General features: G+C 37.1%; 1 protein-coding gene and 1 long non-coding RNA gene across 2 annotated transcripts in view; one reads left to right on the top strand and one right to left on the bottom strand.

Moving 5' to 3' along the window:
- Positions 1-8777, bottom strand: part of CLIC2 (chloride intracellular channel 2) — a 42658-nt gene extending 33881 nt beyond the window's left edge. Inside the window, exons 1-3 of the mRNA XM_012661597.1 lie at positions 8494-8777; positions 680-789; positions 430-555 (exon numbers count right to left, since the gene is read on the bottom strand). Of these exons, the coding sequence (XP_012517051.1) occupies positions 430-555; positions 680-789; positions 8494-8550 (293 nt within the window). The 5' untranslated portion in view covers positions 8551-8777. The remainder of the gene's footprint in view (positions 1-429; positions 556-679; positions 790-8493) is intronic.
- Positions 8778-21799: 13022 nt separating this feature from the next.
- On the top strand, positions 21800-23082 carry LOC105824224. The gene is made up of 2 exons (XR_001138186.1): positions 21800-21942; positions 22646-23082. It is a non-coding gene; the product is annotated as an uncharacterized LOC105824224 (long non-coding RNA).
- Positions 23083-24408: the final 1326 nt, after the last annotated feature.

Genomic DNA, 24408 nt, shown 5'->3' with positions numbered 1-24408 from the left:
ATCTATTGGATGTTGGGAAGGGCGGAGGGAGGCAGGGGGAGGGGGCGGAGGGAGGAGGGGACAGGTATTTGTATAAACAAGGAGTGCAATGCGCACCACCCGAAGGATGGACATATTTGAAACATGGACTTGAGGGGGGCGACCAAGGGCAGCACTCGTAACCTAAACATCTGTACCCCCATAATATGCTGAAATAAAAGAAAAAAAAAGGAAAAAAAAATATGCTATGCATTTCAAAAAATCATTTGAAATATTATATCTACCATCTTTGTGTATTTGAAGTTGGAGGGGGACATTTATTCATGTGTGTCATTTAACATGTAGGTCCAGAAATCCCAAAGCACTAAAAGTAAGAATCCTCAATTTGTAATAAATAGGCCAATAAAATAGATTATCTTAAGTAAAACCATATCTTGTAAAATGTTGTACCTTGGAGGAGTCAGGGTCTGCTCTAGAAACTCCTCAATTTTAATGAAGTCTGTTTTCAACTCCTTGTTGTATACCAGGAAGGGAGGATTGGTACCCGGGGCTAAGTCCTTCAGCTCTTCAGGCTTTCTATGATTATTAAAAATAAGCAGAATTAGGCCTCTAGGTAAAGTCCACACTATAAAACACCAACACGGTATTGGTGTCTACCCATTTCAATCTCCAGCATTTAACATGTTCTGATTTCTCTTACCTGGTCATGTCAACAGTAGTCACATTGAATTTAACTCCTTTAAGCCAGAGGATCATGAAAAGGCGCTGGCAAAAGGGACAGTTTCCAATACTCTCCCCATCACTTCCAGCCTATTAAGATAAAGAAAGGCCTCAATCCATTTGTTCGTTCAACAAGTATGTATTCAGTACCTACTGGGAAATGACCTAGTTGCTGGAGACAATGTTGAAGCCCTTAATCTCATGAATTCTACCATCTATGGGCAGAGAGAGACAATGAATCAAATAATCTCATTATATGTAAAATTACAAGTGTGGTGAGTACATAATAATACGAATAATAAATTTTATATATTACCAGAATTTATATAATCATTTTCTCTTGATGGACATTTAGGACATTCCAAAATTTTTGCTGCTCTAAATACTTCAGCAACAAACATTTATGGGCATATAACTTGTTCTACTTCTGAGATTATATCTTTAGGGTTAATCTTTAAAATGAGAATCCTGAGTAAAAAGTACGCACATTTTCCACTTTGATAGAGCCTGCTAAATTTCCTTCCTAAAAGGTATCTTTCCATATGTCCATTGACCATTTCCTTATTTTGTGAATTGCTTGTTCATGACAGTTTTCCGTTTTCCTATTAAGGTAACTACTTTGTCCTCATTGTTTGGAAAAATTATTTGTATACTAATGACATTTACTCTTTGTGATACATGTTACATTCAATTTTAAAAACATGTCTTAAGTAAAATTTAAATGTACATAAAATCTATCATTCTTTTCCTTCATGTAGTCTGGTTTTTCTGATCTCTTTATATACATCAAGGTAACAAAAAACTTATTTTATTTTTGTATTTTGCTTTGCTATAAAGATCTCGTATTGTGTACCATTATGGCTTCATTTTTGCCTTTGTTTCAACTATTTGAAATTTGTTTCAATGGAAGAGGTGTATCAGGACTTCTGCCTTAGTATTTTTACTTTTTACAAATAATTCATAGTTGACTTACACCATATATTTAAAAAATTCATCTTTCTTCTACTGATCGAAACCAACACATTTTATGCTCTGAAATTTTATATGTACTTGAGTTTATCTTTGAACCCTCTATTCTTCATGAATTCACTCATTACCCAATGAATATTCACTGAACAAATACTTGTGTGTTTAATACATACCATACATTATATATAAAGTAAAACTAGATAGTAAAATAAAAGTACTCCCCAAAATTAACTCTCAGTTTTAAACAGGGATAAATTCTAGGATCAAATAAAGTGTTTTATGAGTGTGTAACAGAGAAACCCAGAGAAATCTATGTGTGGTCTGTCAGGGAAGGCCTTTCCTGAGCAAGTGGCATTAAACTGAATTCGAGGGATGAGTAAGAGTTAATTGAGTGAATGGGCATGAAGAGGACATTCTAAACAGAGGGAATAGTTCATGAACAGGCTTTGCAGTAAGCTTGAGCACGAAATGTATAAGGAACTGAAAGAAGGTCAATGCTGGGATACACAAAGCTAAAGTCTTCTGCTTTTCTAAAGAATTAGTAATTCTATGCTTCATCTGGAACGAGAGAAGACCCCATATAGCAAAAGCAATCTTAAGCAAAAAGAACAAATTGGGAGAAATCAATTTACCAGACTTTAAGCTATACCACAAGGCTATAGTAACTAAAACAGCATGGTACTGGCACAAGAACAGAGACATAGACCAATGGGACAGAACTGAGAACCCAGATATAAAACCATCCTCATATAACCACCTAATTTTTGACAAAGCAGACAAAAATATACACTGGGGGAAAGAATCCCTATTCAATAAATGGTGCTGGTAAAATTGGATAGCCACATGTAGAAGACAGAAACAGGATCCGCACCTCTCGCCTCTCACCAAAATCAACTCACAGTGGATAAAAGACTTAAACTGAAGACATGAAACCATATGAATTCTAGAAGAAAATGTTGGGAAAACTCTTATAGACATTGGCCTAGGCAAAGAATTTATGAAGAAGACTTGAAAGGCAATCACAGGAAAAAATAAATAAATAAATGGGACCTGATCAAATTAAAAAGCTTCTGCACAGCCAAGGAAACAATCATGAGAGCAAACAGACAACCTACAGAATGGGAGAAAATATTCAGATGTTACACATCCAATAAAGGGCTGATAACTAGTATCTATATAGAACTCAGGAAAATCAGCAAGACAAAAATCAAACAACCCTATCAAAAAGTGGGCAAAGGACATGAACAGAAACTTTTCAAAAGAAGGTAGACTAATGGCTAACAAACACATGAAAAAATGCTCAACATCTCTAATCATCAGGGAAATGCAAATTAAAACCACAACGAGATATCACTTATGCCCAGTGAGAATGGCTTTTATCAAAAAGTCCCCAAACGATAAATGTTGGTGTGGATGCAGAGAGATAGGAACACTCATACACTTCTGGTAGAACTGCAAGCTGGTACAACCTCTGTGGAAAGCAATATGGAGATACCTCAAAGAGATACAAGCAGATCTACCATTTGATCCAGCAATCTCATTACTGGGTATCTACCCAAAAGAACAAAAGGCATTCTATAAAAGAGACATCTGCACTTTAATGTTTATAACAGCACAATTCACAATTGCAAAGATGTGGAAACAACACAAGTTCCCATCAATCCATGAGTGGATTAATACAATGTGGTATATGCATACCATGGAGTTCTACTCAGCCACAAAAAAAATAGTGATCTAGCACCTCTTGCATTATCCTGGATAGAGCTGGAGTCCATTCTACTTAGTGAAGTATCCCAAGAATGGAAAAACAAGCACCACATGTACTCACCATCAAATTGGTATAACTGACCAATACTTAAGTACACATATAGTAGTAACATTCATCAGGCATTGGGTAGATGGTAGGGGGAGGAGGAGATGGGTATATACACACCTAATGGGTGTGGTGTGCCCATCTGGGAGATGGACACGCTTGAGGCTCTGACTCAGGTGGGGCAAGGGCAATATACATAACCTCAACATTTGTACCCCCATAATATGTTGAAATAAAAAAAATTAAAAAAAAAGAAAATGAAAAATGCCTTGTATCCAAAACATATAATAATATGAATAAGGAATTCTTACAACTCAACAAACTACCCAACTTTAAAAATGGGCAAGAGATTTGAACATTTTACAAAGGAAGATATACAGATGATAAATAAAGGACACAAAAGGATGCTCAACATCATTAGTCATCAGGAAAATAAAAATTAAAAACACAAACAGGTACCATTGTAAACACATTAGAACAACTGAAATGAAAAATATTGACCATACCAAGTGTTGGCAGGGATATGGGGAAACTGAAATCACCAAGAATTATGATAGAAGTAGTACTGGAAAGAGTGACAATAATTCTCAAGAAATAAGGGGGAATGACTTGGGGTTTGGCAATAATGTTGAGGAGGGTTAGTGAGTGGTTTCATGTGATGTTATGAGACTCAACCTAGGTATTTCTCTGGACTAGGGAGGTAGAATAGGCTGGAAACAACAATGAAGCACAAGAATACCTAAAGGACACCCACTCCAACTCCAGGCTCAATGGTAAAAGGAATGAGAAAGAAAAGGCAATCACTTCTTGAGAGACCTATAACTAATGTAGTGTACTCATGAGAGATCCAGGTTTTTAGACACCTCAGTCTTAACGTGTTCCAAACTGAATTCCAACCCTTCCTCTTTACTCCACACAAATTGACAAATTACCTACCTCTTAACCTAGTCTTTCTTTTTGGCTACTAATCTTGTGAATGGCATTGCCATCTGCTATGGGTTGAATTGTGTGCCCCTCCAAATTCATACGTTAAGGCCCTAGCCCCCAATGTGATGGTATTTGGAGATGGGGCCTTTGGGAGGTGATTAGGTTTAGATGAGGTCATGAGGATCGGGCCCCGTGATGACATTAGTATCCTTATAAGAAGAGACACCAGAGAGCTTGTTCTCTCTTTACCATATAAGGACACAGCAAGAAGTTGGCTGTCTACAACCCAAAAAGAGAGCCCTCACCAGACTCAGTCATGTTGGCATCTTGATCTTGAACTGATAGCCTCCGGAACTGTGAGAAAATAAATTTCTGTTGTTTAAGCCACTCAATCTGCAGTATTTAGGTATGGCATCCTGAAGTGTCATCCACTCAATTGCCCAGGCTAGAAAATTGGGAATCATCTTTTTGCTTCACTCCAAACATTGAATCCAACACTATTTCTTGTCAGTTTTACCTACTAAATATCTCTGAAATAAGTTAATTTCTCTCCTTTTCCATGGTCCTTCCTTCCTTCTTTCTTTCCCTCCTTCCCTCCTTCCTTCCTTCCTTCCTTTCATGTTTATTGATGCTTAATATCTTTCAGGCTCTGCTAGGTGATAGCTATCCATGTCCAAGCCATCAGCATCTCTCATATCTTGGACCTAATTTTTTCCACCTTTATTTGGGTCACTTAGCTTCTAGTCCGTAGCCTGTAGAAGGAAATACAAGGTTCTTTATCTTACAGCTGCTCTGATCTGTTATTTGTAGTAATATTAATGTCCCAGAAACCCTGGACATAATTTCAATGTGTGGGCAAATTTTTCTTTCCTGGAAGTGGGTGTGATAGAAGAAATGATATTTATTGTTGCTCTTTTGTGATGGCAGAGAGTGAAGAAGTATGGGAAGAGGCAACCAATCTGGCAGCTGCATTTATTTTGTAATAGAAATCAGACTAAAGATCCAACCAGAACAGGGTATAATGAGTGGAAACATTATCAGCGGTGGGAAGCAGGAAAAAGAATGGAGTCTGATAATAGATATGGCAGGAAGGGTGGATCGCCTTTGGCAAAAGGAGAGTCAAAACACTGAAGTGTAGGGGAAATGCAGTCAAGTTTTACAGGAAAACTGAAGATTTTTTTCTGCTTATGTTATGCTGATTTAAAGTGCCATCACATAAAATTTTAAGATATAAATTCCTTAGTCCGATTGACAAATTACCTTAGTTGGCAAAGACAGGATGTGGTCATTCACTAAAACAATTTTTTCTCTTTGTGTTTGTAATCTAAGTTTCTAAACATGAAAAATAATAGCAGTAATAGCTAACATTTATTGAGTATTTACTATGTTACCAACTACTATGCTTTACATACATGTTTTGCTTAATCCTCACAATGAGGATTGTGAGGAAGGTTCTGTTATTACCCCTGTTTTATAGGTGAGGAAATTGAGGCTCAGTACACTTAGCTAGTCAAAAGTTGATAACATAACATCTCATTTGAGAAATCCTGAACTGACTGTCTCCTCTGGAACCCACTCTCTTAAATACTGTTTTCTCTCACCTGATAGTTTTATTTAACTTTTCTTTTAATAAGTCTTTATGCTAGTCTTTATGATAGCTCTAAGAGAGTTTGAAAATGGTCTGAACATTCAGAGAAGAGTATCATCTTTTCCCTCTTTCCTACACACTTTAAAAAAAGTTTTTGACAAAAGTATTACATTCAGAATTTTGGCTGAATGTTAGGTTCCATAATTTTATGTACAAATCGGCCAAAACTTAATTTTTGAGTGTTTGGTAAAGAATGCAAACATTCCACTTAACAATGAAGAACAAACCAATAAGATGAGCCCTGCATTTAGAAAAAACAAACTCTGTGTTATAAAATTCTTTGTTCTTAGTTACTGGATATAAACTTTGCCCAAATCAATCAGAGCCGAAAGGCAATGTTTTCACTGACTATGTGGAACACCTAGGTGGTATGATATGGATTCTTAATTGTGACAGGAGAGTGCTTAATCTCAAAGTGAAACAAAAACCTGGACCAGATGATGCTCAAGGTTTTTCCAGAAAATCTATAATTGTATCAATGTCCTTAGATAAGCTTGTAGCTAAATCATTGTATCTGATAAAATTCTGGAAAATTTTACTAAAAAGTTTCACTCAACTAAAAACAATCAAATAATATTAGACATAGCTATTTTAAGGGATTGGAATTATAACTCTGCCATACACTAGCTATGTGACCTTGGACAAAGTTACTTAGCTGTTCTTTGCTTTAGTTTCTGTGTCCATAAAATAAGGTTAATAATAAACCAGATAGCACAGTGCCTACCATATAGTAAGTACTCAAGAAATGGTTACTTTAAACTAAAGTTATTATTTAATTTGAGATTTGCTCATCCAATGTGTGATTTGCTAAACTCTCCTGTCCAGAGTACAGCCCAAATATGGGAAGCATATGAAGATAAACAGAAGGATCAATGCCAGCAATGGATTTGAGGAGTCTGATTAAATTCAATAAACAACAGTTCAGACAAAAGGAACACTTTAGTTACTCTATGAAGAGACATTACCTCTGGTTTGGAATTGGTAGATGTAAAAAGCCAGTTAGGAAATTAAAGTCTCCTTTACATCCTAACTGTCTGAGCAATCACATGTTTTGCTATAATCCAGAGATAGGAGAAGTAGTTCTTATGCCTCATAGTCCAGCAAACACTTAATTGGATTAACCTGCTATTCAGGAATTCAAGGGTCTCTCTCTCATAATTTTGAAAAGACATGTTGATAATGTCCTTGGTGTATATATATGACCAGTTGTTGAATAATCTAAAATGGCTGTAAAAGTATTACTTTGGCCAACAGGTATTTAACTCAACATTTGTCAAGTATACCTTATTTTATGTCTTTGTAAGCCATCAGGAGGCTGAATAGTTTTAAAGGCAAGTTACTTAAACTTTATCGCCATAGTTTACTTATCTAGAAATGATGAGAACAACATTGCTACAATACTGTAATTACTAAAATTATAATACAATTGTAACAACTACTACTATCACTACTACTAATATTAATAGTAACTTATCTCCTAAATTGTTTTTAAGACTAAATAAGGTAACATATGTAAAGTGTTTATAAAAGGGCCAGGCACAATATAAAAGTTTGTTAATATTATTATCCTGAGTACTTCCAACAGTCAATGAAAATAGAGGGAAAAACTAAACGGTTAACGTAAACAAGGATTTAGTAAGCTGTTCAATTTCTACTTGGAATAACCCCTATAAATTGTTTTTCTCTTAATGAGCTAATCTGGAAACACGAATTTTCTTTTTCCTGCTTTAGGGGTTTTCCAAAGTGCTTTTCTGAAAAGTTATGACACGTTAAAAAAAAATGAAAAAAAAAAAAAACAACAAAACTCCAAGGCAAATCAAAAAGAGGAAGCAGGCATTCTAAAATGTCTCCTTATCACATAACAGGCACATAGACTCCTGATTTTTTTCTCCCACAGATTCCATGTGATCCTGCTGTGATGTTTGTCCATTGTGGAAGAAGCTTACAAAGTTCTGCCTGGGCTATGTGTGGGAAAGGGGTTTTCAAGACATTCTTAGCCCTCTCTTCCACCTACTCAGGCTTTCCAAAACCCTGTCTCATAAAACACAGATTGTGAGAGCCAGAAAGCCCTTAAGGATCATTCTGTCAGACTCCTTTATTATATAGCTGGAGAAACAAAATTCTGGAGGGAGGGAGGGATTTTTCCAAGGTTACATAGGAAGCCGCTGAGAACACAATTTAGTTGCTCTGCTACCAACCAGTTCAGTGTTCTTTCTACATGGTAGAAATCACTTTGCCTTTTTCAGATGAGAATCTGTTTTCTTGTCATCTAAGAGAAGCCACACACCGAGGCATTCTTCTAGGACTCAGAGTAGGAAAATAATTACAAAATCTTTCTCATCTCAAGTCTAAATGTTAAGATTTTTTTCAAGAAGCCAAAGTTCAATGTCAAGAAATAATATATTCTGTATGCATTTATAATAGCTGGAAAACTTACCTTCACAAAAAGCTCAATTTCAGGGTCTGCTTGAGTGCTGGGCCTCAGGCCTGCCATCTTTCTGTCTTTAACGGCAGTTGCCAACCCCCTGCTTCTTGCAGAGTCCACAATATTTGTAGACTCTTCTTCAAATTTTATCCAAAAGCTCAAATAATGTTGGTATTTTAAGAGGAGGGAGAGTCTATCTTGCAGTAGACTGAGTAAGACATAGGCCCAGTCTCTTCTCTCAAAGGGTGGGATGCAGAAAATTCTAGATGCTTAAGAGCAGCTCTTGAATTTGTTTTACTTCTTCCTCTTGAGCCAACATTTGAATCAAGGAGGAGCCAAAGGGGTGTGTGTAAACTGGCTGGCTAGAAGGGTGAGGGTGTTTCCAGAGAAGCTTCAATGCCATGAGTCAGCATAGGAGAAACACATATACACAAACACACACATGCAGTGCTGGCTTCTATATATCAAGCAGACCAGATGTTCTTTAGAGTCTCCTTTTGAGTCCTGGGCTCCATGCCCAGAAAAAGGCCTCTTATTTCTGTTCCTGTAACCTGACAGCTCTTCCAGGAAAAGAGCCAGAAATGACTTGGATTTTTATCATTGAAAAGGATGTTTATCCAATGTCTAAAAGAGGGCTAAAAGAATTGTATTTCACAAATGTCTCCACCCCCAATTCTACTGCTTATACAGCCAGATTTCTGTTCTGGGTTGCAAATTTCACTTCTCTCTATAACCAAGGGAACATTCACTGGGGTGGTTGAGTCTGGGGGCTTGTTTAGTGTGCCCCATCTAGTCCTTTATTTCTTGGAAGTGTGGACTGGGACAGATCACTTCCTTGTTTTGGCATCTGTTGTCAGAAACCACAAGTAGTTCTGTATCTGCTTGTCAACCCTGGGAACAGCAGTAAAATATCCAAAGCGATCACACAGTGTCTATGATGTTTCTAGCAGCTGTGTTTTCTGCCCACCGGGGCTAGGGCTGTGGACCCCTGGATTAGTAAAACTCTTTGGTGGGAACAGTGTCTTCTTGCTTGGAGCCAAACTGAACATAGATCCACCAGTTGGGGACCACAGTGACCCTCTCTCTACAGCACCAAATGTCCCCCACGCTCACACAGGCTATACATACACCTGCCATTGCCCTGTGTAAAGATTTACAGGGTTAAGAGGCTCTTGGAAAAATCCCAGCCTGTTCCATACCTACAGGTTCTAGGCAAGGAGTGGCTGATATGAAGGTGTGTGTTGTTTTGGGTGAGGGAGAGACCTGATGATTTCCCAGATGGTCTGAAAAGTGAAAGGGAAATTGTGCTGGGCATCTGCTCAGCCAACCTTGAGGGTGAGTTTAGGACTGACTGTTTGGCAAGACTTGGTGACTGCTTTGTTTAGCCATATTTTTACACTATTCGTCATACTCTATTTGTTCATTCTGAAGACAATCAATTAATGCTTACTCTGTGCCTAGATGCTGATCCACTGACTGAGACTGGCAGCATAGGAGGACAGGAAGTTTGGGGGGACATCAGGAATTAAACTTTAAGCCCACTCAGTCTGATGCATCTTCACCTTTCCCTTACTCTCTATATCTAATGAATACAAATCTTGTCACTTCTATATACTATTTTAAGAATCCATCCACTTCTCTTTGCCTCCAGTGCTATTCCAAATTTCAAGCCAGCAACATTCTTTTTTAATTGATTTTAAAATTTTTATTTTAAAAGACCAAATCATTGTTTGACTCTCAGGTCTCACGGGAGAACCACTATCCTTACTATCACCACACCACCACTGCAACAACAACCAACAAGGGCCTAATAGCCTCCGTATTTTTCATTGATCTTTCCTTGTGCTGGTACCAGACTGGATAACTGCTTTATAGTTAAGTTTTTAAACCAGGAAGTGAAAGTCCTCCCACTTTTTTCTTATTTTGCAAAATTATTTTGGCTATTTTGGGTTCTTTTCACTTCCAGGTAAATTTTAGGGTCAGCTTTTATACTTCTGCAAAAACACTTGGTGGAATTTTAATAAGGAATGTGTTGAATCTATACTACAATTTGAGGAGTACTGCCATCTTAGTAATATTGAGTTTTTAAATCATGAACATAATCTCCTATCCATTTATTTAGATCTTCTTTATCTTTTCTTAACAATATTTTTTAGTTTTTATTGCATGTCTTGTACTTCTTTTGATAATTTTATTTCTAGGCGTTTTATTTTTTGATGCTACTATGAATAAAAGTGTTTTCCTAACCTCATTTTTGAATTGGTTGTGTCAGTATATAGAAATAAAATTGATTTTTAAAAAGAAATTTTTATTTTGGAATAATTTCAGATTTACAGAAATGTTGCAAAGATAGTACTGAGAGTCCTTGCATCCTCCTTACCCAGTTTTTCTTATCATTAATACTACCTAATGGGTGCTGTGTGCACCATCTAGGGGATGGGCATGCTTGTAGCTCTGACTCGGGCGGGGTAAAGGCAATATATGTAACCTAAACCTTTGTACCCCTGTAATATTCTGAAATAATAAAAAATTAGAAAATAAATATCTTACATTACTATGGTACAGTTATTAGATCTAAGAGACTCACATTTTTACATTACTATTAACTAAATTTTGGACTTTATTTGGATGTCACCATTTTTTCTACTAATATCCCTTTTCTATTCCAAACTCCCTTCCAAGAAATCACATCACATTTAATTACCATTTCTGTATAGTCTTCTCTCATCTGTGACAGTTCTTATTCTTTCCTTGTTTCTCATGACATTGTCAGTTTTGAGGTACTGGCCAAGTATTTTGTAGAATCCCTCTATTTGGGTTTATCTGATATCTTTCTCATGATTAAACTAGGGGTTATTGGTTTAAAGAATACTACAATGGTGATGTTCCTTTCTTATCACATCATATCAAAGGGTACATGCTATCACATGACTTATCACTGGTGATGGCAACCTTCATTATTTGTCCAAGGTGGTGTTAGCTGGGTTTCTCTATGTAAAATTACTATTTGCTCCATCCCCCTCCACACTCCATTCTTATGAAGCAAGTAACTAAGTCTAACTCACACTTAATATTGGGGATGGAGATTAAGATTTGCCTTCTGGAGTGGTTTATATCTACAAAAATTATTTGGAATTCTTCTCTAAAATTCGTCTCTGCTGGCCCATTTTATTATGTATTAAATTATTTATATTAGTATGGACTCATGTATATATATTTTATACTTTGGGTTGTAATCCACTACTACATTATTTATTGCTCAAATTGTTCCAGCTTCTACCATTGGGAGACATTTCAGTTTGTCTCCTGTATCCCTTAGACATATCTTATCCTTTTACTTATTTTCTTTAGCACTTCCTTACTCTCTTGCACTGCAAGATGCTCCCAGTTTATCTTGTATTTTCCTTGCCCCAAGTCATTTTTCCAAAGAGCCCTGGTTACTTTTATTAGAGAACGGTATTTAGAAACCAGTATCTGTGTGCTGGGTGTGCTCATCACTAAAGGGATGTCACCATTTCTAGGTGTTCCCAGTGGATAGAGTTAGGAAATCTCTATATGTGTACTAACCCATATATATACACTCATCTACAACTGTTTCTCTATTAATCTGTATAAATATTAATCTAAACATAAGTATATACTAACATTTCCAACTCTAATTCAGCATCACATGATTTATATATCATTTTTGGTTGAGTGTCTGTTCAGATCTTTTGCTAATTATTTTATTGATTTTTTTTCTCGTTGAGTTTTAAAAATTTTAAGTTTAAGATACACCTTACATCTAGGTATGAGTCTTTTATCAGACATATGATTTGAAAACACTTTCTTCCAATCTGTAGTTTGTCTTTCCATTCCCTGAACGGCATATTTCATAGGACAAAAGTTTTAAATTTTGATAAAGTCCAACTTATTAATTTTTGCTTTTATAGATTATAATGTCATGTCTAAGAACTCTAATTCAAGGTAATGAATATTTTTCTTGTCTTTTCATTTAGCAGTTTTATAGTTTTATATTTTACATAAAGGCTTATGATTCATTTTTACTTAATTTTGGTGGAAAATATGTAGTAAATCTTGAGGTTCATTTTTTCAGCATATGAATCTCCAATTGTTATAGCACCATTTGTTGAAATGATGATTCTTTCATCATTGACTTGCCTTTACATCTTTGTCAAAAATATTTAGCTGTATTTACATGAGTCCGTTTTGGGTTCTCTATTCTAGTACATTGAGGTATTCGTTTATACTTAACTTTCTTTAATACTACACTGTCTCGATTATTGTAGCTTTATAGTACATCTTGAAATTTAGTAATTTGAGTCTTCTGACTTTGTTTTTCCTTTTCAGAGTTGTTTTAGCTATTTTAGTACCTTTGCCTTTACATACAAATTTTAAAATCAGCTTGTGAATATCTGCAAAATGATGAATTTTGATTGGGATTTTATTGAATCTGTAGATCAAATCAGGGAGAATGGACATCTTAAGAATATTGAGTCTTCTAATCCACAAACATGACATATATCTCAATTTAATTAGACCTCATTTGACCTCTTATATTGGTGTTTTGTAGCTTGTCACATACATATCCTGCACATATCTTATTGGAATTTTACCTAAGTACTTCATTTTTGGGGTGTTATCACAAATTCTATTTTCTTATTTGAAATTCCAATAATTTATTCCTAGTATACAGAAATGAAAGTTTTTTTTGTATATTGACCTTGTATCTTGTGACCTTGCTAAACTTAACTTATTATTAATAGTTCCAGGAGCTTTATTGTAGATTATTTGGCATTTTCTAAATAAAGAGATTTTTTCCCTTTCTAATATGCATGCCTTTTATTTATTGTCTTATTGCACTAGCTAGGACTTTCAGTACAATGTTTCATAGTAGTGGTGAGAAAGGATATCTGCCTTGTTCCCAATCTTAGTGGAAAATCACTCGGTTGTTCACTGTAGGTTTTACATGCACAGTCTTTATTAGGTTAAGGCTAATATTCTATTCCTAAGTTGTTGAGAGTTGTTATCACTAATAAATATTTAATTTGTTGAATTTTTTAGCATTAATTTATATGGTCATTTGGTGTTTCTTATTTAGTCTGACAATACAGGAATTACATTAATTGATTTTTGAATGTCGAAGCAGCTTTGAATTCCCGGGATAAACCCCACTTGATCTTTTTTTTTTATTTCGGCATATTATGGGGGTACAGATGTTTAGGTTATGTATGTTGCCCTTGCCCCCCCCCAAGTCTGAGTTTCAAATATGTCCATCCTTTGGGTGGTGTGCATTGCACTCTTTGTGCATGCATATACCTGTCCCCTCCACCCTCCTCCCCCCTGCCCAACTTGATCTTGATGATATTTTTTATATATTGCTAGATTTAATTGGCTAATATCTTAGTAAGAATGTTTGTATCTATGTTCATGAGTGATATTGGCCTTTAGTGTTTTTTTTTTTCTTGTAACATCTTTGTCTGATTTAAATGTTAGGATGATACTGGCTTCATAAAATGAGTAGGGTAGTTTTCTCTCTTTTGTTTTCTGAAAGAGACCGTATTGTCTCTTTATCCCTGTAATAGTCCTTTTTCTGAAGTCTACTTTGTCTGAAATTAACATAGTTCAACTAGGTTTCTTTTGGTTAGTGTTTGATGCTATCTCTTTCTCCAATTCCTTACTTATAAGTCTTTATATTTAAATTGGGTTTGTTGTAGACACCATATAGTTTGGTCTTACTTTTTTATGCAACCTGTGTCTTTTTTCTACTGGCGTGTTTAGATTATTTGCTTTAAAATTATTACTAATATTGTTGAATTAAAATCTATCATCTTGCTAGCTATTTTCTATTTATTACAGGTCTTGTGAGTTATTTTCCCTCTTCTTATGCCTTCTCTGTTTTTAATTGGGCAATTTATATGATTCCATTTTATCTCCTCTAAGGAGATCACTTAGCTCTCTTAAACTATTTCAGTGGTTGCTTTAGAGTTTATAGTATAAATTTTTTTTTGTTTCTTCCATTCTAACCTTTATTTTTTTAAAATTTCCTTTTCTTCATTGTACTAGTGGACCTGAAGTACAATGTTAAATAGAAGCTACAGTATAAATTTTAAAATAATATGAGGTCACCTTCAAGTAATATTATACCAGTTCTTGTATAATGTAGAGACTGTATCCATCCCTTGTGCCATTGTTGCCATATATTATTTTACATATGCTATAAACATCCTATACATTGTTATCATTAATGCTTTAAACTGTTATCTTTTAATGACCTTAAAATGAAAGAAAATACTGCATTTTGAGTACATTTATTCTATATCCAAACTTCTTAATCTCTTTTTGCAAATCCAAGTTTCTGACCCCTGTTGCATTCCTTCTGCCTTCAGAACTTCCTTTAACATATCTTGCAGGGTAGGTGTGCTGGAAATTCTCTCAGTTTTTGTTCATCTAAAAATCTTTATTTCTTAATTGATTTCGTGGGATATTTTCAATTGGTATAGAATTCTGGGTTGAATCTTTCAACACCTTAAAGACGTGACTCAGATAACATCAGCAAGGTAGAGGTACCAACACTCATCTCCTCCACAAAAACAATAAATAAACAACTTCATACCAATGAAAATAGCTCTAGGAAAGCTCCAGACTACAAAAAAGCAGCAGAAACCTTGTGGAGTGCAAGAACTGAGGATGGCGACATAGGAAAGGTAAAATGTATTTTACTTACATAACCCCATCTCCTACTCCAGAGCAGCTCACAACCAAGAGGGATCCCTTTGCCATGGGGAAAAGCAGAGCAGAGAGATCCCAGCAATCTTCCTAACTATCATGGATACCTTCAGCTTTAGCTACTGAGGACTCTTTCAGTCTTCATCAATGATGAGCCTAGCTGACAGACTTGCCCAGAACCCACACTTCAGTGCTTCCCTAGAGAAGGAGCTGTCACTGTGCCCCCTCCCTGGGGCTGGAGCTTCTGTTGCACTGAGCCCTGTCCCCAGGGAACCAAGTTGCTGTTGTGCCCCACCGTCCAGGATCAAAACACCAAACTTACTTGCCAGCTATGGGACTAGAGCTGTGATGTCCTCTGCCCCATGACCTGGGGCCTAAATCTCAGCTGTGACATCCCATCACCAGAGCTGTGCTACAACTTCTCTGCACTCCACTCCCTGGGTACTGAGTCATGGCTTAATTCTGGCATCATGGGGGCTGCACTGCCACTGCTCTGCTCCATCCCCTGGGTCCTGAGTCACAGCTTTGAACCAATCGCCAGGGCTGAACTATCACTGCTCTGCATTCCATGTCTGGAATTCTGAGTCACAGTTTCATTTTGCCATCACTAGGGCCATACTGCTGCTGTTCTATACTATGCCTCTGGGATCTTAAATCGTAGCTTTGATCTACCATGATGAGGGCCATGGTGCTCCTGCTCTGCACCCCACAATCCCCTAGGGCCTATGTTACATTTATGACCTACTGTCTCCAGGGACATGCTGCTGTGAAGCTGAGCCCAGGGCTCAGGCCACCGCTGCACCCTGTTATCCATGGGCCTCTGACCCTACTACATTCTGCTATACCCAGGGACAACTCACTGCAGTGTACCCCAGAGACCCAGACCCTGGCTCTATGGGAAATCTGCACACACTTGCACCTCAGATACCTGTGCCATTGCTGTAGCAAGTGTGTTTATGGCTGAAGTTTCAGGCATCACGTTAGTTCCAAGCACCCCTAGTTCAGAATTGCAGTTCCACTGCTGCTTTGAGTGCCTGGGCTCCAAACACCAGAGCCACTACTCCAATAGGCACACATGCTCCCTGGTTTCCAGACACAGCTGTGTTCATGCCAACATGACAGACACAGTACCAACAAAGGATCCCCTCAGCTAGAACTTCCCTCCATGGGAGAAGAGGAAAGCAAGAAGATCCCAGCAGCCTTCACCACTGAGGAACCTAAAAGCACTAGCAGTCAACATAGTTGCTGACAACCACAGCTTTATTGCTGAGGACCCCCTCAGTCTTCACTCACATTGACCTCAGCTGACAGAACTTCACAGAGACTATGCCACTGTACCTTTCCTGGAACTGTAAATGCTTCACCTGACACAATACAAACCCTTGTAGCCACCCATTTGTAAATTTATATCTTTCACCAAATTTTGGTCATCATTTCCTCAGATTTCTTTTCTGCCTTATTTTCTCCCTTCTTCTGAGACTCCAATTACACATGGGTCAGACCTTTTGATACTGTCCCACAGGTCCTTGAGGTTCTGTTCATTTTCTTTTCCAAAATTTTTCTCTCTGTTCTTCAGATAGATCAGAGAAAATCATCCGGCTTTCAAATTCACAGACTGTTTTATCTGTTGACGTCATTCTGTTGCTAAGCTCACCCAGTAGATATTTTAATTCAGATACTGTATTGTTCAGTTCTAGAATTTCCATTTTTTTTTTGTATAGATTCTGGAGTTATTTTTAAAGTTTTTTTTATTTGCTGAGGTTTTCTCTCCTTTCATTGCAAGTATAGTTTTCTTTACCTCATTGCATGTAGTTACAATAGCTGCTTTAAAATCCTCGTCTGATATTTTCAACACCTGGGACATCTCAGGGTTGACCTTGATCAATTGTCTTTTCCCTTAGTAATCAGTCACATTTTCCTGGTTCTTGTTATATTGAATAATTTTGGATTGCATCCTGGACAATGTGAATATTATGTCATTGAGATTTTAGATGCTGTTATGTTTCTCCAAATGGTGTTATTGTTTTTGCTTCTGTTTTAATGGGCAATTAATTTAGCTGTACTTACTTAAAATTCAAACTCTGTTATTTGGTAGCTCAAAGTTTCGTTCAGTTATTTTATCTTTAGATGGAATTCTGGGAGTCTACCTTGTACATGAGAAATTCAGGGTTCATCTAGATATTTGGGCACAGCTTATACACAGAGTTTAGTGCTCTACTTTTCTGAATCTCTTTTTTTCTAGGATTTCCTCTTCATTTTATGGTTGCAGTGGTTGCCCAAACTCTGTCCTCTGGTTCTTGAGACCAGAAAGACTGAGGGTTTTCTTTTGAAGTTTTAACTTACCTATATGGCGCAGGTGCAGGTACAAGCCGTGCATGTACCTGCCATGGAACTGGGAAACTCACCCAGTGCAGTTTGTCTCTTCCATGTGTCAACTCTCCTCCAGAATCTGCCTCTACACTACCTTCAGGTAGTTGTTTTTTATATTTTGCCTAGAGCTTTTTAATTGTCACCTGTGAGACGATGGGGTGGATCAAATAGGAGTTTACCCAGCCATTACCAGAGCAGAACCCAGTGCTCAATATTCTTAATAACGTAAAACTATAGCATGCTTTGTATTATATATAAGTAAGGTTTTTCTGCAAAGGGGATATTATAACAGTTAAACACAACGACTATTCACAAAAGCATTTTAAAACTTATTAAACATTTTAGAGCAAGGGGTTTTAAAATGTAACTATTTAGATATAATTACTTGCCTATTCTTCAGCCACTATTATTCAAAGCTTAGTCTAACCTTGTCCTCCAAGTCTGAGTATAACTAACTCACTGTGAAGATGTTCATGGTTTCTAGGGCTTGTTTTTATGGCTTGAGATAGCTAACCAGTTTTTATTTTAGCTAACATTATTTACCTCCTTCATGTCAAGCACAGTGTTAGTGTGTAATATATAATGCTTTATATAATCCTCATAACAACTGTATAAGGTATTTATTATTAACATCAATTTTCAGGTGGGGAAACTGAGGCTCAAGGAGATCAAATAGCTCCTCCAAGGTCACACATCTGAACTGAGATTGTAATGGTGATCTACTTGACTTCAGTGCCCATCATCTTTCACTTACGCCACAATCCACTCAATCACTGAACTCTCTTTACTTGGAAAATCTTTCATTGTCTGTCAGTCAACTAATAAGAGGAATGGTTGTGTTAAACTTTCCTGGGTTTTCTTATCAGATAAATGTCCACTTTATTTGCTTTTCCCTACTTCTAGGTCTCTCTTGCTTCATATCAAAGCTGAGGGGGAAAAAAAGAAGAAAGAAAAATTACACAGTAATATGACATCACTTTGTGCAAAAGTCCAGAAATAGTCTTATTCTAATCAAAAGAACATTGCACAACCATTTTGCTAATTTGTAATAGACTTTTCCTTCTGCTTCCTGCTATTGCCTTTAGAAAACAGCATCATCTAACATAAATAGTGAATACTAGATCCTATGTAACCCTGGGCAAATCGCCAAGCCTTATTGTTATTTTCCTTATCTATAAAGTAAGATAATAATAGCTGTACTACTTATGTCACTGAGTTATCAGATAGAGGGTCAATGAGGTAGTGTGTATGAAAACATTTGTAAACTGTAAATCTCTATTTGGGGTCAAGAGATTACAATTAAAATCTGTAAAAAGTTGGTTTTATGAACAAGCATATACAGGAATTAAGATCATTTTTCTGCTCTGTGGTATAAACAATGAGTTAAAGTATTAGGGAGACCTGATTTCAAAACCTCTCTGCTACTTATAAACTCTACAGCAGGTTCAACCTATCTAAGTTTCAGGTGCCTTACATGTAAAAGGAAGTTAATAACACCTTCCCTTCCGGGATGATGAAAGGAGTGAATGAAATAATATTTGTGCAAGTGCCTAATACAGCACTGGAGGTTTCTGGAAGCGACAATGGGTGTCGAGACCTTGGTGAAGACTGTGCTTCCTCACTCTATTCTCCCTCCAGGCATGGCTCCTCAAAGAAGGACTATTACATTCTTTCATTGATTCTCACAGTAGCCCTGTGAGATCAGCTAAGCAGGTGTTTATTATGCTCATGTTATATATGAGAAAACTAAGAATATTGGCTCTGATTGTGCCATGTACTGTCTAACACTAATGAATACCATCTGATGTCCAAAAAAGGCACCATTGGATGTTTGTTTCTCTTTTTTAAAAATTTTCATATTATATTTAATTTAACCCCATATTATCATTTCAGTATACAGCCAATTTAAACATTACTGGGCTATTTTACAATCTTTTCTTACTCCAAGTCTTCAAAATCCAATGTGAGTTTTACACTTATAGCACATTTCCATTTGAAAAGAGTATCTTTGAAAAGAGATATTTTTCTTTGGAAAGAGTATCTTTGGCAGTATTTATTGAAGCTGAGCATACACATACCTTATGACCCAGAAATTCCATACTTAAGTTTATATCAAACAGAAATGAATATATATGTTCATCAAAAGGCGTGTAATAGGATGTTCATAGCAGCATTATTTGTAACAGTTCCAAACTGGAAACTACTCAAATGTCCATCAACAGCAGAATGGATAAATAAATTGCAGTGTGGCCACACAATCAAATTCTATATAGCACCAAGGATGAATAAATTACTGCTAGACAATGATGAATCTCCTAAACATGATATTTAATATTAAATGAAAGAAGCCAGCCACAAATGAGTACATACTGTGTGATTCCATTTACATAAAGTTTTATATAAACAGGAAAAAACAATCTTTGGTGATAGAAGTCAGGATGGTAGTTACCCTTGGCTTGGGGGAAAGGGTGTGACTAGAAAGGGGCCCAAAGGAAGGTTCTGGGGTTCTGGTGCTGGCAATATGGATGTGATCACATCATGAAAATTCTTCAAGCTTATGATTTGTACACTTTGCTGTATGTATACATACAGAAAATTAACTTCAGTAAATTAACAGAATTTTTTAAAATTCTGGATATTATGGTGGTACAAACATTTTGGTTACATGTAATGCGTTTGCCTCGCCCAAGCCAGGGCTACAAGCGTGTCCTTCCCCCATACAGTGCGCTCCACTTCCATTACTTGTGGGTTTACCACCCCCCAACCTGACCGGCACCGCAAGAGTATCACTACCATGTGAACAAACACCTTAGTGTTGATCAGTTAGTACCAATTAGATGGTGAGTACATGTGGTGCATGTTTTTCCATCCTTGTGATATCTCACTTTGAAGAATGGGCTCAATCTCTATCCAGGATAATATAAGAGGTGCTAGTTCACCATTGTTTTTTGTAGTTGAGTGGTATACATATACCATGGTATACATATACCACAAATTAAAAAGCTTCTGCACAGCCAAGGAAACTATCATTAGAGCGAATAGACAATCTTCAAAATGGGAGAAAATATTTGCTTTCTACACATCCGATAAATTGACTTCAGTAAAAAGTTAATTTGCCTTAGGCAAAACAGAAATCTGTTTTCTTAGCCAAGGCTTTTCAGTGGCTTCCCATAGTACTCAGAATAAAATCCAAAGTCTTTACCATGGCCTGCATGGCTATACACACATGATATGGCCCCTGGATACCTCCTCCACATCATTTCTTCCACCATTATTCCCCTTGCTTACTCAGCTCCAACCACATGGCCTTCTTGCTGTTATGCAAACACAGTAAAACTCCATTCCACTCCAAGACTTTGTAGTTGCTGTTCCCTCAGCCTGGAACACTCTTCCCTCAGCTTGTCACATTGTTAGTTTCTTATCATGTAGGAACCAGCTCAAATGTCACTTCTTCAAAAAGTCCTTCACTCAACACTCCATCTGAAATAGATTTCCCAGTGACTCTTTATCGTATAGCATTATTATTTTCGTAGTACCTGTAACTAGCTGAAATTATCTTGTTTATTTTATGTATTTATTACTTGTTTATCGCCTGTATTCCTCAACAGAATGTAAACTCCACTAAGGCTGAGATCATGTCTGCTATATTTATTCATCATTGTATCTTTAATGCCTGACAGGCTGCCTAGCACATAGCCAGTGCTCATATAAATGTTAGGGTTGAATGAATGAATGAAGATCCCTGGGCGAACTGCCTACTAGGTTATAGCTGGCATATCTCCCACAAAGAAAGACACTTGAGAAGGTATCAGCCATCCTGTTAAAAAGAAAGCTTTGTTAGTACAACCTCTCTTCTCTTGTCCACTTCACCTTGGTGAGGAGAAACCTCAGCTTTCCCCAATGGTCCCATGAACTTTGGCCAATAAGGATGTACGCTATGCAAAGTGCTTTAGATAAAACATCTTATCCTAGGTTTGGAGAAACCAAGTGGAACTTAACTTCCATCCCCCACCTCCAGATTCTCCAAAGAAAAACAAAATGTGGTCAACAGCCAGTGGAGTTCCTCTCTCCAATCTTATATTCCTGAGAGAACATTGACTTATTGTTGCTTCATCTCTGGGACAAGTAGTGAACATAGGGAAAGCCTTATATAAAATTGTTCAATAAACAACAGATGTCTTTAACATGTGTTTGAGATCTTTCTTCTCATTTTTCCATGTTAGGTACAACAACTATGACCGGGCTATCATCAATACCGTACCTTATGATGTCGTCCATCGTTGGTATATAGCACATCGGACTCTAACCATAGAGTTGAGGAGACCTGAGAATGAGTTTTGGGTCAAACTAAAGCCTGGCAGGGTGGGTCCTAAACTCTAAAGATGTCAAGTAAGCTCGTTATACTGAAGCAGTTGAAGAACGGGTACTTATTTAATATGTGAGTCACAATATTAATATTTAATATGCCTGCACAGAAAAAAGAAAAAAGAGTCCTGGGTGTTGGCCCTGGTCCTGCCACTCACTTGCTGAATGACCTTGGAAGCAGGCACCACCCCATCTCTAGGCATCAGTGACTCTATTTATATGATGAGGGCGTTTAACTAGATGATTCCTAAGGGTCCTTGCAGCTTCATGATTCCATTTTCTTAAATCTTGATATTTCCACTGGATGAAGAACATTTTAAAATTAGCATAAAACATAATGAAATAGTTTAACCCTTTGAGAAAGTATAGAATAAGAAGTAAAGAGAAAGAAAAGAAAAAGAAAGAAGCCAACTACCTGATTTGCTTTGCTAAGAGAACATTTACTCAAGAAACAGAAGCACCTTGGGTGCAGGGCCTATTAACCTACTATTGCCTTTGTAATTTCCATTTAGCCTACTACAGGGCTATACACATCTTAGTTTCCAAAAGTCTGTTTAATTTCAAAAGAAAAATACCTCGTCGAATGTAACCAGAGAACAACCTAAAGCTTTTCTTTTAAATGATCTCTTCTGGTTTAGGTTCCTTTGGTCTGCCCTTGTTCTGATGGTGTTTTTTTGTCTCTCTCTTTGCCCATTCACAGGTCCTATTTATAGACAACTGGCGTGTCCTACACGGCAGGGAATGCTTCACTGGCTACCGCCAACTCTGTGGCTGCTATTTAACAAGAGATGATGTATTAAACACTGCTCGTCTCTTGGGGCTTCAGGCTTAAAATTGACAGCATCGGGATTATGAATGCACCTGGCACCCTCGCTACCAGAATTTCGTATAGTAGCATAATATTGTGTCAAAACCTACTTCAGATTGTCTCCTTACCCCATCCCACAAAACAGAAGCTGCCCCTTTCTTCAGTAGGGGAAACTTGTTCAAGAGTGGGGCTCTGAGTTATCTGATGTCAGCCCATCTAAAGTGTGGTAGCTCTCTTCCCCAAGTTATAACATGGGCCCACATGTTTTTTAAAGCTTGTGATATAATTTTGGTCAATCTACTTTAGAATTATAATCTCTGTATAAATAGTAAAGCAATAATAGTCACAAGGTAAAAATTTTTTCCAACTACATCAGTTAGAAAGAAATGCAGTCTAGAAATAACAAAATCTTGATAAAGCAGCAATTTGCAAAATTTCTGATCTTAGGACACCTGAACACTCTTAAAAGTTACTGAGGTTCCTCAAAGAGTTCTTGGGTGTGTGATCTTTCTGTTGATACTAATTATATCAGATATTAAGACTGAGAAATGTTTAAAACTCAAGAACACAGAAGCACACATTCCTCAGCCACCAGAGAGATGACAACATCACATGTCATGTAGCCTCTGGAAAAGTCCTCTGTATACTCATGGGATAATGAGAATGAAAAAAGTAAATATCATCTTAGTGTTGTTATAAAAAGTAATTTTTAACCCACAGACCCACTAAAAGGGCCTCAGGGACCCCTCCAGATGTCTTCAGACCATACTTTGAAAAACCCATGGGCTAGAGGATACCTCAGAACAGTACAGTCCTTTACATAGGCCTGTGGATTGAAGGGTTTAGCTTGAAACCCTAGATTTTTCTCTATAGTCTAATAGAACTCCAGACATTGTAGGAATTGCTTGGCAGCACAAGCTCAGAGATAAGGTGGGATCTGAGTTCAAATATAGCGTTTTATTTTCTGAGAAGTGTTATCTCCATCGACATCATCCCTCCAAGAGTTAAATTAGGAAGTCACAACAGCTCCTGTTGAACAGACTCATCAGTTTGGTAATTCTGTGAGGGATAATTGCAGAAAGTTTTTAGAGACTTGTGAGTTTGCATGTTTCCGTGCGTGGAGACACACACACACACACACACACACACACACACACACACAGACACACGGACACACGCACACCCCAAGAGAGAGTACACAGGGCTGTTCTGTAAGATTGTTCAGGGAATTCAGCATGGTAGATGATGTGCATCCAGAGAACTGGAGATTACTGTCCAAGTTTGTATTTTGGCAATTTGATAGCATTTAGGATGTAATCTGTTTTCTTCCACTTCTGGTCTTTTTTTCTCTCTCTCTTAAAATATTATACATGATATTTGCCAAGAATTGACTGGATCAAATTGAATATCTTGCTTCTTTTATTTTTTAAATGGCTTCTTTTATGTATGGGGGAGGGGTGGTATGAGGCTTCTTTTCCCCAGCTTTCATTGGAAGTGAAGCTGTACAATAACCACGTAGACCACTGTAGAATGATGAAAGAGAATCTAGGCTAGGATGCACACAATAGGAAAAAAAAAAAAACATTATTAGTGAAGATAGGAGTCACCAAGCGAAGCAAATTCAGTATTCTGACAGAGAATAGAGCCCAATCTGA

The sequence above is a fragment of the Propithecus coquereli genome, unplaced genomic scaffold (assembly GCF_000956105.1).
Source record: "Propithecus coquereli isolate 6110/MARCELLA unplaced genomic scaffold, Pcoq_1.0 Scaffold720, whole genome shotgun sequence".
In the NCBI taxonomy this organism is placed as follows: domain Eukaryota; kingdom Metazoa; phylum Chordata; class Mammalia; order Primates; family Indriidae; genus Propithecus; species Propithecus coquereli.
The sequence above is the reverse complement of the archived record's forward strand: the minus strand, read 5'-3'. Positions and strand labels throughout refer to the sequence as shown.